We start from the raw sequence: 11,890 nt of genomic DNA, 5'->3' as shown, positions 1-11,890 counted from the left end.
GGCTAGCCCAATTGAAGCAAACTATCAAGAGCAAGTCCTAGTCTCAAACAATCAAGCAAAGAGCAAGAACTGAAAACATTTAAGTAAATTGCTTAAATATAAAAGAGAATGGACAAGAGACAACCGGATTTTTTTCCCGTGGTATCGAGGAGTTGACGCTCCCCCTAATCCATGTTGGAGCACCCACAAAGGGTTAAGCTCCCTTGCATCACGAAGAGCAAGTACTCACTAAGAATACCCCTTCTCCATCTCCGGAACGGCGGGCTTCAAACCGTGTACAACTTCTTCTTCTTGGGGCTCCCACAAACACCAAGAGCTCACCAAGAGCCTCCGATCACCAAGACCGTCTAGGTGTCGTCAAACACCAAGAGTAACAAGCCCTAAGCTTTCACTTGACCATCACTAAGTTGGCCCTAAATCTCTAGAGCTCTAGCACACTTGCACTCTTCCAAGGATTGAATTTCTTGATGAATTTGTTGATATCAAGTGTTTGGATGTCTTCTCTCAGCACTAAGGTGGCCTCAGGTGTTCAATGGTTCAAAAGGCAGTTCAAGAGACCCGAGGTACCCCCTTATATAGGCTAGAGATCACCTAGTGGCCATTACCAACTTTCTGGAAAAAGTCAGTACACGTCGGATAATCCGACCCTGCCAGAACAAGGGCGTCGGATCGTCCGACCCCACTAGCTTTTCCATTTTAGCCGTTAAGATTTAAACCAGTGCTGATGTGATTCACCCGACGTGTTAGTCCGACCTGGCTTGAATAGAGCGTCAGATAATCCGGTCTCCACAGTAGATTTGAAGTCCAAAACAACTGAGTCTGATCATTAGTACTGCTGTTTAGTCCGACGTATAGTGAAGGCCATGTCTGATCATCCGATCCTGAAGAGAATTTTCCATCTGAGAAAACAGGCTTTCTGGTGAATCACCCGACGTTTCATCCGACCTTCATTTCTCTAGCATCGGATAATCCGACCCCATAGGAAATTTTCAGCCCCTAAAAACAGGCTCTCTGAGTAATACTACTACTCAAAATCCAACCCTCATTTCTGTATGGTCGGATAATCAGAGTGCTTTGGCATGTTTATCCGTCCTGGGTGTACTCAGATAATCCGAACCCACTGAGTTTTATGTTTTCTGTTTTTCTGACTTGGACTTGATTCAAACTTCGATTCTTTCTGCTTCCAAGTGCTTTTCTGAGTTTCTTTGCCTATTTTGAGTTGATCTTGAGCAAATGTGCATAGAATCTAAGGCTAACTCTTTGAATGGTCAAGCTACTAGCTTCGAACCCCCCTTTGTAGTACGGTCAAGAACTATAAACTATAAAACATATACTAAATCAAGTGTCCTTCATCTCCTAGTGACTGAGTCTAGAAAGATCCTTAACCTTGACGATTTGAGTCCGTGTCGTTGAATGTTAATTTTGAGGAGTCTCCTTTCATTTGCGACTTAAACGGATTAACGATAATTCTTTCAAAATACACGTTAGCGCAAATGTTGTTACTAATCACCAAAACTTACCATTTAGCATCCACGAGCCTAGATGCTTTCGAGCCTGTCTCGCTAGCGAGCTCTCTGTCCGATGGCAGCGGCTGCTGGCCAGGGCGCACACACGCACGTGCCATCCTCACGCAATCCTGCGCGAAACTATTCTCCAGATCACACAGAAACAGCAGCAGATTCTGAACTACTCTCCAGATTCTTCAGAAGCAATGCAACCACGTGTGTTTGGTTAGTTGCCCAAGGTGGTCATGCCAAACTTTGGCCACTATTTGGTTTTGAGCCAAAACTTCATTGTAGCCCTCTACTCTGGCCGCTGATGGCCAAAATCATGGCCACCAATTTGATGAACAAAATCTGGCCCATGCCGAAATATTTGCTTGGCTACTGTCTAGCAATTTTAGATGTAAACCAAATAGTATAAAGAGGCCATAGCTTGTACCCTGAAGAGCTACTGGAGACAAAATTAGATGAGTAATTCAGACAGTTAAGCAACGCACTATGGTGTCCTACTCAGTCTCGCTCATGGAAAATCAGGCTGTGGTCACACTGCAGAGTGGTAACAGTTTTGGTCCTGAATTTTTCAGCCCTGCGTCTGTTGTAGGAATCCACTAGACTGAAAATCCGGAACAGTCTTTACGAAGTAATAAGCCGTGTTTCAATATTCTTTTTTTTAGATAATGGATAAAATATCCGGCCTCTACGTCCAGAGACATACACAGCCCCAAAATATTACAACAAATATGAAAGAGAGCATCAACTGTTCACAAATAAAAACAACGAACTAGCACAGTCTATATAAGTGCTTCCAACCACCGTGAGCCTGCTCCAACGAGACCATCTCAATTCTAGTGCTCAACGATGAAAGTACATTCTTGTTGTGCTCATCACGCTGCAACTGGTGTTTCAATATTCTTGCAGGCATTGAATTGAAGGCCTGGATCTCTGTGCAAGTTACGTTTCAATAAACACTTGGCTGGCGATTATGTACACAAATGTACTGAGAATTTTCGGCTTTTCCTGCAGGTGCAAGAAACCACTAAACACAAGTTACGTTTAAGCATGCTAAAAAACTAAAAAAACTGAAATCACCGTTGCGAAGGCGATGAAAACACACGCCAAAGTTGGTATGCCAATGGTAAAAAGTTAGCTTCATTTGTAGAGCAGTGGTAAAAATATAGAAGCCAAAATAAGAATGGCAAACAGACAGCAAATAGTTAAATATAACCTCCAAGTCTTCCGTACGTCACCGCACGTAATCATCATAACAGAATGGAATTCAAGCCTTGTGTTTTAATTAAGGGAAAAGTCCAGTTTATTTTTCCTTTAATGTGTAAGAGAGCATTAAGAAAGAAGAAAAAAAACTAATTTACATCATCGTACTTTCACAAAAGTTTGATTTTTAACTTTCACTGATAAATTGGATAACAAGGACCATCCAACTATTGAAATCAGTTAAGTTTGGCCGCTTGGTGGTTTTAAAGGTGATTTTATATTTTCTAACAAATAAAATTCTTGTTTGGATAAAAGAAAATAAAAAATAAATACTAATTAGAGTGCTAATAAATTGGTTAAATTTTTAGGGAAAAAAATACATGCACTCAGTTTCATATTCTTTATAACTAAAAAAATTACTCATAATTTTTTTAGTTTAAATTTGAATATTTTTAATTTTTAGAATATGAAAAAGCATTTTGGAAACCACTTAAAGAGTCAAATTTATTCAGTTTCTATTCGGTTATTAAATTTTGTAATTGAAGATTGAAAATTGAATTTTTATAATAATTCGGTGTTGTAAACAGACCTTTTAATGAAGCACCTTAATTAGAATTGATCCCGGCTCAACCGCCAAAACTATTGGAAGCCCATGGGCCAGGCACGGGTTGCAAGGCCTTGGCCCAGCAGGCTCACTTCGTCCCCGTTGGTAGTTGGGTCGAGCCCTCCACGTCCACGACGACCACGTTCTAGTCTTCTCGTCTTCCACACTACTACTCCTTGCTAGACCTAGCTAAGGCGGCGGAATGGCGCGACCACGCACGAGAGGAGCCCCGAGCAGGGTTTACAAAACCGGTGGGAACCGGTCCGGTCTAGTTCCGGTTTGGGCCGGTACCAAACTGGTCCATTCAAAATTCAAATTTGAATTCAAAAAAATGAAAAATTCCTAAAAATACTTCAAGGTGCGACGAATCTAATGGTGTCAAATTTTCTCAAAAATTCATTCGTTTAACATATTTTTTGGGCATTTAAAGTTAAACTAAAAAAGAAAAGGAAAAAAATGAGACGGCCCATTAAGGCCCACTTGGTAAACCGGTCAAACCGGTCGGTATACCATTCCAAACCGGTTACACATGCGATTTGAAATTTAGATTTGAATTCAAACCGGTCGGTATGCCGGTACGAACCGGTTGAACTGAGTTTTTTGAATTCAATTTTGAATTTGACTGGTACCGACCGGTTTCCGGCCAAACCGGACCGGTATACCGGTACCGGACCCCGGCGGTTTGGCCGGTCCGGTCGGTAAATGAAACCCTGGCCCCGAGTGGGCGAGCGAAGGACCGCCGCCGAGGCTGGAGCCGGCCGTTTGGTAGCCTGTGGCCACAAGCTGGCCAAGATCAAGGTGCGCCTTCTTCCCCCTAATTGCCACACCCCCGCCTCGATCCCATCCTGAACAAATTGCAAGCCGGATAAGTTGTGTTGTGTGCAACTAATTTTGTAGCATTTTTCTGTTCTGCGTGATGATGAGATCTGAATTCCTGATTCCGAAAATCCATGTTTTTCTTTCCAATTTCGATAGTATTGTACGTAGGACGAGAAGAGGGGGGGGGGGCCGATGGTTAGTGTGTCAGGAAACATATTGCGTATAGCTCGTCTTTCCTATCAAATTCCAAGGTTATCAGTCCATGACACCATGTCTATATAACATCTAATCCCACAGCTAGCTGCAACCTGCAAGTGACGCCGCCTTGCGACCTATTCCTATATAGTAGTCGAGTATATATGGCACTGCACACTGCTCTTTGGTTAACTATATGGGCTTGCAGGCATCCATCAAAGTATGCCTGAGGCATCCATCAAAAGCCACGATTCCAGGTGATGCCTCTCGTCATCAGAGATTCTGACATGATCGTCAAGGCACGCAGGGAATGTGTAGATGCTGCAGTAGCTTTTGTGCCGGGGCCCAGCACTTGAGCTTTGTGCCCTCTCAACAAACTAAAGCATGATGGATGTGGTTCTGTTTTCCTTTTGCTGGATATATATCATTAATGATATTGAACTAAGATGATCCTTTGCAACGGCAACCAAGGAAGGGATAAAGTGAAGGCCTTGGTGACCAACTCAGCTGATGCCTGATTGTCAGGCCACCGACGCCATCTAGTCTATTTATCCCCTCGATCTAACACCTTGCTTTGCTCACCATCACTGTCTGCTCCTCCATAAGCACAACCGCTGGCACGAGCTATTTTCTAGCAGGCCAGCAGTGGCAGCGAAGTAATTTCAGTTTGTATTAATTTTCGTAATCGAATTCTCCTTGCTCCTTTCCCCTTGGGTGAGCACCGCCATTGCTTAAGTTTAATTTGGTTCTATTCTGTTCCTTGCCACATTTATTTGACATAACTTGTTCTTCTCGCATGCAGCATTCCTTCTCAATCGAGAGTGTCTTGGGGCCACGCTTGGCGTGGAGGCATGGCGGCTGCTGCCATCAACGCGGCCCTGTGGGTGGTGGGCAAGGCGCTGGCCCCCATCAAGGACGGCCTGCTGGAGGCGTGGGCGGCCACCACTGGGCTCGCCCCTAACATCCGCGAGCTCAAGCTGGAGCTGCTCGTCGCGGAGGGGATGCTGGACAACGCTCGTGGCCGGCAGCCCTGCAGCCCCGCGCTGGGGATGCTGCTCCATGAGCTCCGTCAGCTGGCATACGGCGCCGGCGACGTGCTTGACGAGCTCGACTACTTCCGCATCCAGGACGCGCTAGACGGCACCCACAATGCCGCCGATGCGCATGGTCGCGGCTGCGTCCACGGCCTCGTCCGCGATGCTTGCTACACTGCCAAAGCTGTCGGTAAAAGATTCTCATGCTGCTCCCTTCCATGTGCTCAAGATGATTCTCATTCTGGCGTGTCGGAAAAGGAACCACCAAAATTGAAGTTTGATAGGGTGGGGATCTCTGAAAGGATGAAGGACATCATAGATAAGCTCAAACCCGTATGTGCCAAGGTCTCCACTGTTCTTAATGCAGAACTACTAGCCTCCAACCCTACTACCCAACACAATACCATGGCTCAACCTAGAACAACTACTCCATACATTATAGAGCCTACACTATATGGGAGGGACACCCAGAAGAAGAGTATAGTTGAACACATTATCCATGGTGAATACTCTGAAAATAAGCTTATTACTGTGCTTCCTATTGTTGGTGTGGGGGGTATTGGAAAGACAACTTTCACACAACACGTATATCAAGAAGTTAAGAGCCATTTCGATGTCGCAGTTTGGCTATGTGCCTCTCAAAGTTTTAATGCTGCTAGCTTGGCACAGGAGGCTGTAAAACAAATACCTAGAAGTAAAGATGAAAAGGAAGGTAGTAGTGACCAATATCTAATTGAGCAAAGATTAAAAGCTATGCGGTTTTTGCTTGTGTTGGATGATGTGTGGACACACCATGAGGATGAGTGGAAAAAACTGCTAGCACCATTTAGTAAAGGGCAAGAAAAAGGCAATGTGGTTATAGTGACAACTCGAAGTCTTGATGTTGCAAACAAGGTTAAGACAATTGATTATCCTATAGAAATGGGTCGTTTGGAAGCTGCAGATTTTATGAAATTATTTGAGGCATGTGTGTTTGGTGATGATCAACAGCCATGGAAAAGCCATCCTGGATTATTTGATGTTGGGAACAAAATAGTGGGTAATTTGAAGGGCAACCCCCTTGCTGCGAAAACCGTTGGGAGATTATTAAGAAACAAACTTTCTTTGGACCATTGGACAATAATTCTAGAAAGCAAAGAATGGGAGCTACAAACCAATGATAATGATATTATGCTAGCTCTAAAGCTTAGCTATGATTATCTTCTTTTTGATCTAAAGCAGTGTTTTTCATATTTTGCTTTGTTTCCTGAAGATTATGAATTTGGCAGCGAGGAGTTAATTCACTTGTGGATAGGACTAGGTATATTACATTCATCAGATCATAACAAAAGAATTGAAGATATTGGGTTGAGCTATTTAAATGACTTGGTTAATCATGGATTTCTTAAAAAGAATGAGAAAGATGATGGTTCTTATTATATTGTCCATGACCTACTACATGAGTTGGCAGTAAAGGTTTCATCACATGAGTGCCTGAGCATACGTAGTTCTAACATGTGGTCCGTACAAATATCCCCCCACGTGCGTCACTTGTCAATCATTATAGAAAACACAGAGGTCAATGATAGAATTACTTTTGAAAATTGTAAGAAGGAAATGATCGCATTGGGTAAAAGGCTGAAAGTTGAAACCCTACGAACTCTAATGTTGTTTGGGGAACACCATGGTAGTTTTGCAAAGACTCTTGGTGAATGGTTAAGGGAAGCTAGAGACCTTCGTACAATTTATTTGTCTCAAGTGTCATATAATGTGGACAAGGATATGTTGTTCAACTTTTCAAAGCTTGTCCGCCTTCGCTACCTAAGGATCAAGTCACTCCCGCATTATCAGGGCCTGTGCTTACCTTCTTCTTTGGTTAGACTTTATCATGTAGAGGTCCTAGATCTACAGGAATGGAAGGGTTCCTTTGGATTAAAAGGTCATATCAGCAACCTTGTAAAGCTGCGTCATTTTCTTGTGCCAAATTATAATTGTTTCCTTCATGATGGTATATATGAGGTGGGAAAGCTAGAGTTCCTTCGAGAGCTAAGGAAATTCAATGTGAGAAATGAAAATGGTTTTGAGTTGAGTCAACTGGGGAAGTTAACAGAGCTTGGAGGATCACTTGAAATTTGTGATCTTGAAAAGGTGCAAACAAAAGAGGAAGCTGATGGATCAAAACTGATACACAAAAGCCGCTTACACAAACTAGAATTAGAATGGAATATTAATAGGACCAACAAGGATCCTACAGGGGAAAAGGATGTTCTTGAAAGCCTCAGACCACATAGCAATCTTCAAAATCTATGCATTAGAGGGCATGGAGGTACTAATTGCCCAACATGGCTAGGAGCAAACCTTTGTGTTAAAAATTTGGAATCTCTTGAGCTTCATAATGTGTCTTGGATAGATCTTCCACCGTTGGGAGATATGTTTTTGGTTGATGAGTCTGGTGAAGAGCACCTGTGTTTTACACAAAGTCCAACCTTTAACAACTTGAAATTTCTAAGACTTAGTTGTATACAAAGATTAAGCAAGTGGGTTGTGAGCGGCCCACACTCTGTGAGCTATCAAAATCTGAAAAGGCTAGAACTGACTAACACAACAAACGTGGAAAGCAGCTGTGGTGGAAATGGATTTTGCTATTTGTTCGCTCATCTGGAGGTGCTCATCATTTTTAATTGCCCTGAACTGTTTGAGGTGCCATTTTTTCATCCTACTTGTTGCCAACAAGAAGCGCCCATGGCTTGGTTCCCCAGACTAGAGAGTCTTACTATTACACATTGCCCAAATCTTTTGTCCTTACCTCCTATTCCTTGGACTCGTGGCCCGTGTTATGTTGATGTAAAAAATGCAGGTTCGGTTTTTTAGGAGCTAGTGTATGAAAATAATGGACCTAGGGTGAGCTTGGAAATTTTTGGCAATGGTGTTTCAGATAGCACGTTCTGGAAGGTGTTGGATTTCAATAATCTAATCGAACTAAAAGAACTAGAAGTGTGTAGCTGCCCTCCTCTACCTTTGGATCGCATCGGGATGCTATCATCTCTGAAGAAACTGGCGATACGGGGGGTTGGCAATTTTTTGCCAGTAGGTGAGAGCCATGTTGGATACCAGTTCACTGTCGAATCATTGGAAGTCATGGATCAATGTGGCAGTGGTGAGGAGCTGACAAGGCTACTGTCTTGCTTCCCCAAGCTCTCGAGACTATCAATATATTCTTGTCAGGAGCTGGCAAGGCTGGGTGTGATGATGGAGCAAAATGCCGCACCAACACCCACAACATCGCCACCATCTTTGGATGAGAAGGCGGTCCTGGCAGTGGCAGAGAATGGACAGAAGCAGCAGCGAGGAACAGAAAAGGATGAGGTGGAACTCTCGACGGTGGCCGCGGAAGGACTAGTGCTCTTGCCCCCACTGCTGCACTGCAGGTGCTGGAAATCTTTGATTGCCCAGGGCTGAGGCTCCATCGTCCCTATTCAGAAGATGATGATGGATACGATGATACAGACAACACGACAGGGGAAGTTGGAGGAGAGCTCCAACGTCTGCGCTGCCTCCGTGTGTTGGAAATAAGGTCATGCCCCGAGTTCCTCTCCTCATATTTACCATACCCCTCTACTTGTTTCCCCTTACCGACCTCCCTACAAAATCTCCATCTTGGTGACATGAGGACTCTAGTGTCTCTCTCAAAGCTCACCTCCCTCCACGAATTATCCATCTGGGGGCGTCCGCGTCTAGGAGCTAAAAAACTCAGCTTGTGGCCTCTCCTCACCCAAGGTTGCCTTACCAAGCTATCACTCTGGGGTAAACCCGATTGCTTCCTTGGCCCTGACCCTAAGGCCTCATGGTCACATCAGCAAGGGCTTCGATCAAAATTGGGTTCCCTCGAGACGGGTGACGTCAGAATAGTCCTTGCTATGCCCATCTGCAGCCTCCTCTCTTCCTCCCTCACCAAACTAGACTTTTCAGATGATAAGGTGGAGTGCTTTACAGAGAAGGAAAAGGCTCTTCAGCTCCTCACCTCCCTCCAGCACCTCATATTCTGGAAATGCAGCAAGCTGCAGTTCGTCCCTGCTGGGCTACACGTGCTCCCCAACCTCAAGATACTAGAGATAAGTAATTGTGAAAGCATCACATCGCTGCCTAAAGACGGCCTCCCGAGTTCACTGCAACGATTGGGCATCCGGAACTGTCCTGCCATAAAGTCGCTGCCCAAGGAGGCCCTCCCAAGGTCACTGCAAGAACTAGAAATCTCATCCTGTCCAGCCATCCTCCAGTCACTGCACAAGGACAGTATTCCAAGCTCACTGCGAGAATTGGACGTCAGTAACCACGAGTGGAAGGACCGAATGCGGTTCAGCAGGTTAAAAGGAACCATTCCAATATTGAGAACCTGAAGGTACCACACACTCTCCTGCTACTTTTTGCTCCTCCCTGGTTCCTACGCACCAGATTTTCCCCTAACTTTATTCAACCTCACAAACTTCAAATCAATTGTCTGTTCACTTTTTTCGCTAAAATTATTGCTGTATACGAGTAATCCACTTTTATGTTAACCTATGCAATGCAGGGCTCTTCTTGGAATTGCACATTATTCTGGTGTCACACGATTCGCTCTGCATCCATCAATGGTTCCGAGTTCGCAAGCATGTACCGTTCCACCACGTACATAAAACTGGTTCGTATATGCAAAATCTCCCTGCATATAGTCCCTGACACTACTTAAGGCTCCAATCCTAGTCAGACCTGCAGTTCTAATTCTTTTAGCAAGGAGTTCTGACATTTAAGTATTTATTAGCTAAATATAACCAGAGTTACAGCTACCCTTTCAGTAGAAATCTGGAAAATGGTGAGGTAAAAGGTTATGCTAAGTGTTTTTATCCTACAAACTGCAGGATTGTTCTGATGACTGGCACTCAACTCATGCAACAACGCAGTTCAGCCTTTGTCACCTCCTAGGTCCGTGGAGTCAAACCCAGCTTGGAGTTGGAGATCATGGCTCATGAAGACATTTGTTTGACTCCCAACTGATGAAGACACGCCTTGATTCCCAACAAATCTTGGCACCTGGCTCTTGAAATCATGACCCATGAGATCCGGGAGAATTGTGACTAGCTCCAGAGAATTGTGACTAGCTCCAGAATTGTAACTAGCGAACCTGAAAAATAGAGAAAGCAAATGACCATGATGCTGCATATACCTATATGTAATCCTCACTGAGTAACTCAGTTCATCCACTCATAATACAATACATTCAAAAGGGCGACCCCTCAGAAGCTTATGCTGCTAAGGGGTCGTCGACTGGACGTAAGGTGCCTTATGGCCCTGAACCAGTATAAATCCTATGTCTTGCTCCTGGTGTCCTTTGCTTACATTTGCATAGCACCATGATGTGTTCGGACTCTCCATGTTTAGTCTTATTCGCCAACCCATGTTTGTTTATAACAACCTTACATAGCGGTCTGAATCTGCTTTGCACTGTAGCGCACCCCAGAGAGCAAGTGTAGCCCCCACTAGCCAACCACTATTACAATACAAAATGAAAAAAAAATGGCTGTTCCTGCCCTTCATGGTTTTACAATGTAGCTAATCGTCGGTTACTGCATATTTGTTTCCATCCATAGACTACTGACTGTTCTTCCTATGCTCTTATTAGTTCCGGTACATACTATGCAAATGGTTGAAAAGTCTGGAGAACCCCTCCCTCACAGGCCCCTTGCCGACGCCAGAGCGCACGCCGCCAAGATGGGAACGGGCCCAGAGGGACTTATTCCACGGCAACGGTGGCGCCACCGCCTCGCCACCGCCGCCCGAAAACCTAAACCTAGAAGACCTAGGACCTAGACTACCACGCCGGATAGAGGCCGACGGTCTCCCACACCTCGCGACGCCAAAAAGGCCATTGGAGGCAAGGGAGACCACCATCTCCGCCGGCACCAGCCACCGCAGCTGGATTCGCCCCCTTTTCGCCTCTCTCTACTGTAGAGAAGGGAGAGGTTTCGAGAGAGCTCCCTCCTCGTTCGTATCGGCGAGCGGTGCAGGCAGTGGAGCTGGCGGCGAGTTTCACAATCAAGGGCGGAGCAGCTGTGGGTTTTGTGGAAGCTAGGCGGTTGGATCGTGCTCGTCTTCCCCGCGGCGGCGGTCGTCGTCGACAGAGAGCCTGCATCCAAGGTCGACGAAGCTTGGGGCGTGGCCCCGACCGATGGGCATTCAGCGACGGCTCCTGCTCGTCCGTGAGGATGAGCGTCTACTGCGGTCCACTTCAAAGCCGGCGTGCGATGGAGCTTCTTTCGGCCTCAGGTTCGGCGGCGGCAGGGGTCGGCGTTGCTAGGCGGCGACGACGACTTCTGGAGTCTTCCGCTTTAGGAGGGTCCAAGGACCAGTTTGCTATTTTGTTTTTCTATGAGGTCCTTTGTGTCAGTTGGTCTGGACAGCTGTCCTCCATATCCTTCTACATCGTATTTGTATTTGTACAGTCTTTGTACGCTTTCCTTACCTCTTAATACAGATACGTTTGACCTAACAAAAAACACATTACATGTCAG

At 45.2% G+C, this 11,890-nt stretch overlaps 1 protein-coding gene and 1 pseudogene across 1 annotated transcript; both read left to right on the top strand.

The window, feature by feature from the left end:
- Nucleotides 1-4,591: 4,591 nt before the first annotated feature.
- On the top strand, nt 4,592-8,840 carry LOC120679132 (annotated as a pseudogene).
- Nucleotides 8,841-8,977: 137 nt separating this feature from the next.
- LOC120679133 lies at nt 8,978-10,688 on the top strand. The gene is made up of 3 exons (XM_039960654.1): nt 8,978-9,744; nt 9,916-10,023; nt 10,241-10,688. Exon 1 carries the CDS (start codon nt 9,011-9,013, stop codon nt 9,740-9,742), a length of 732 nt encoding a protein of 243 aa, XP_039816588.1. The 5' UTR covers nt 8,978-9,010; the 3' UTR covers nt 9,743-9,744; nt 9,916-10,023; nt 10,241-10,688.
- The last annotated feature ends 1,202 nt before the right edge of the window (nt 10,689-11,890 follow it).

Source organism: Panicum virgatum, chromosome 6N (assembly GCF_016808335.1).
Source record: "Panicum virgatum strain AP13 chromosome 6N, P.virgatum_v5, whole genome shotgun sequence".
Classification (NCBI taxonomy): domain Eukaryota; kingdom Viridiplantae; phylum Streptophyta; class Magnoliopsida; order Poales; family Poaceae; genus Panicum; species Panicum virgatum.
Note: the sequence above shows the minus strand (reverse complement) of the source record. Positions and strands in the feature narration are given on the sequence as shown.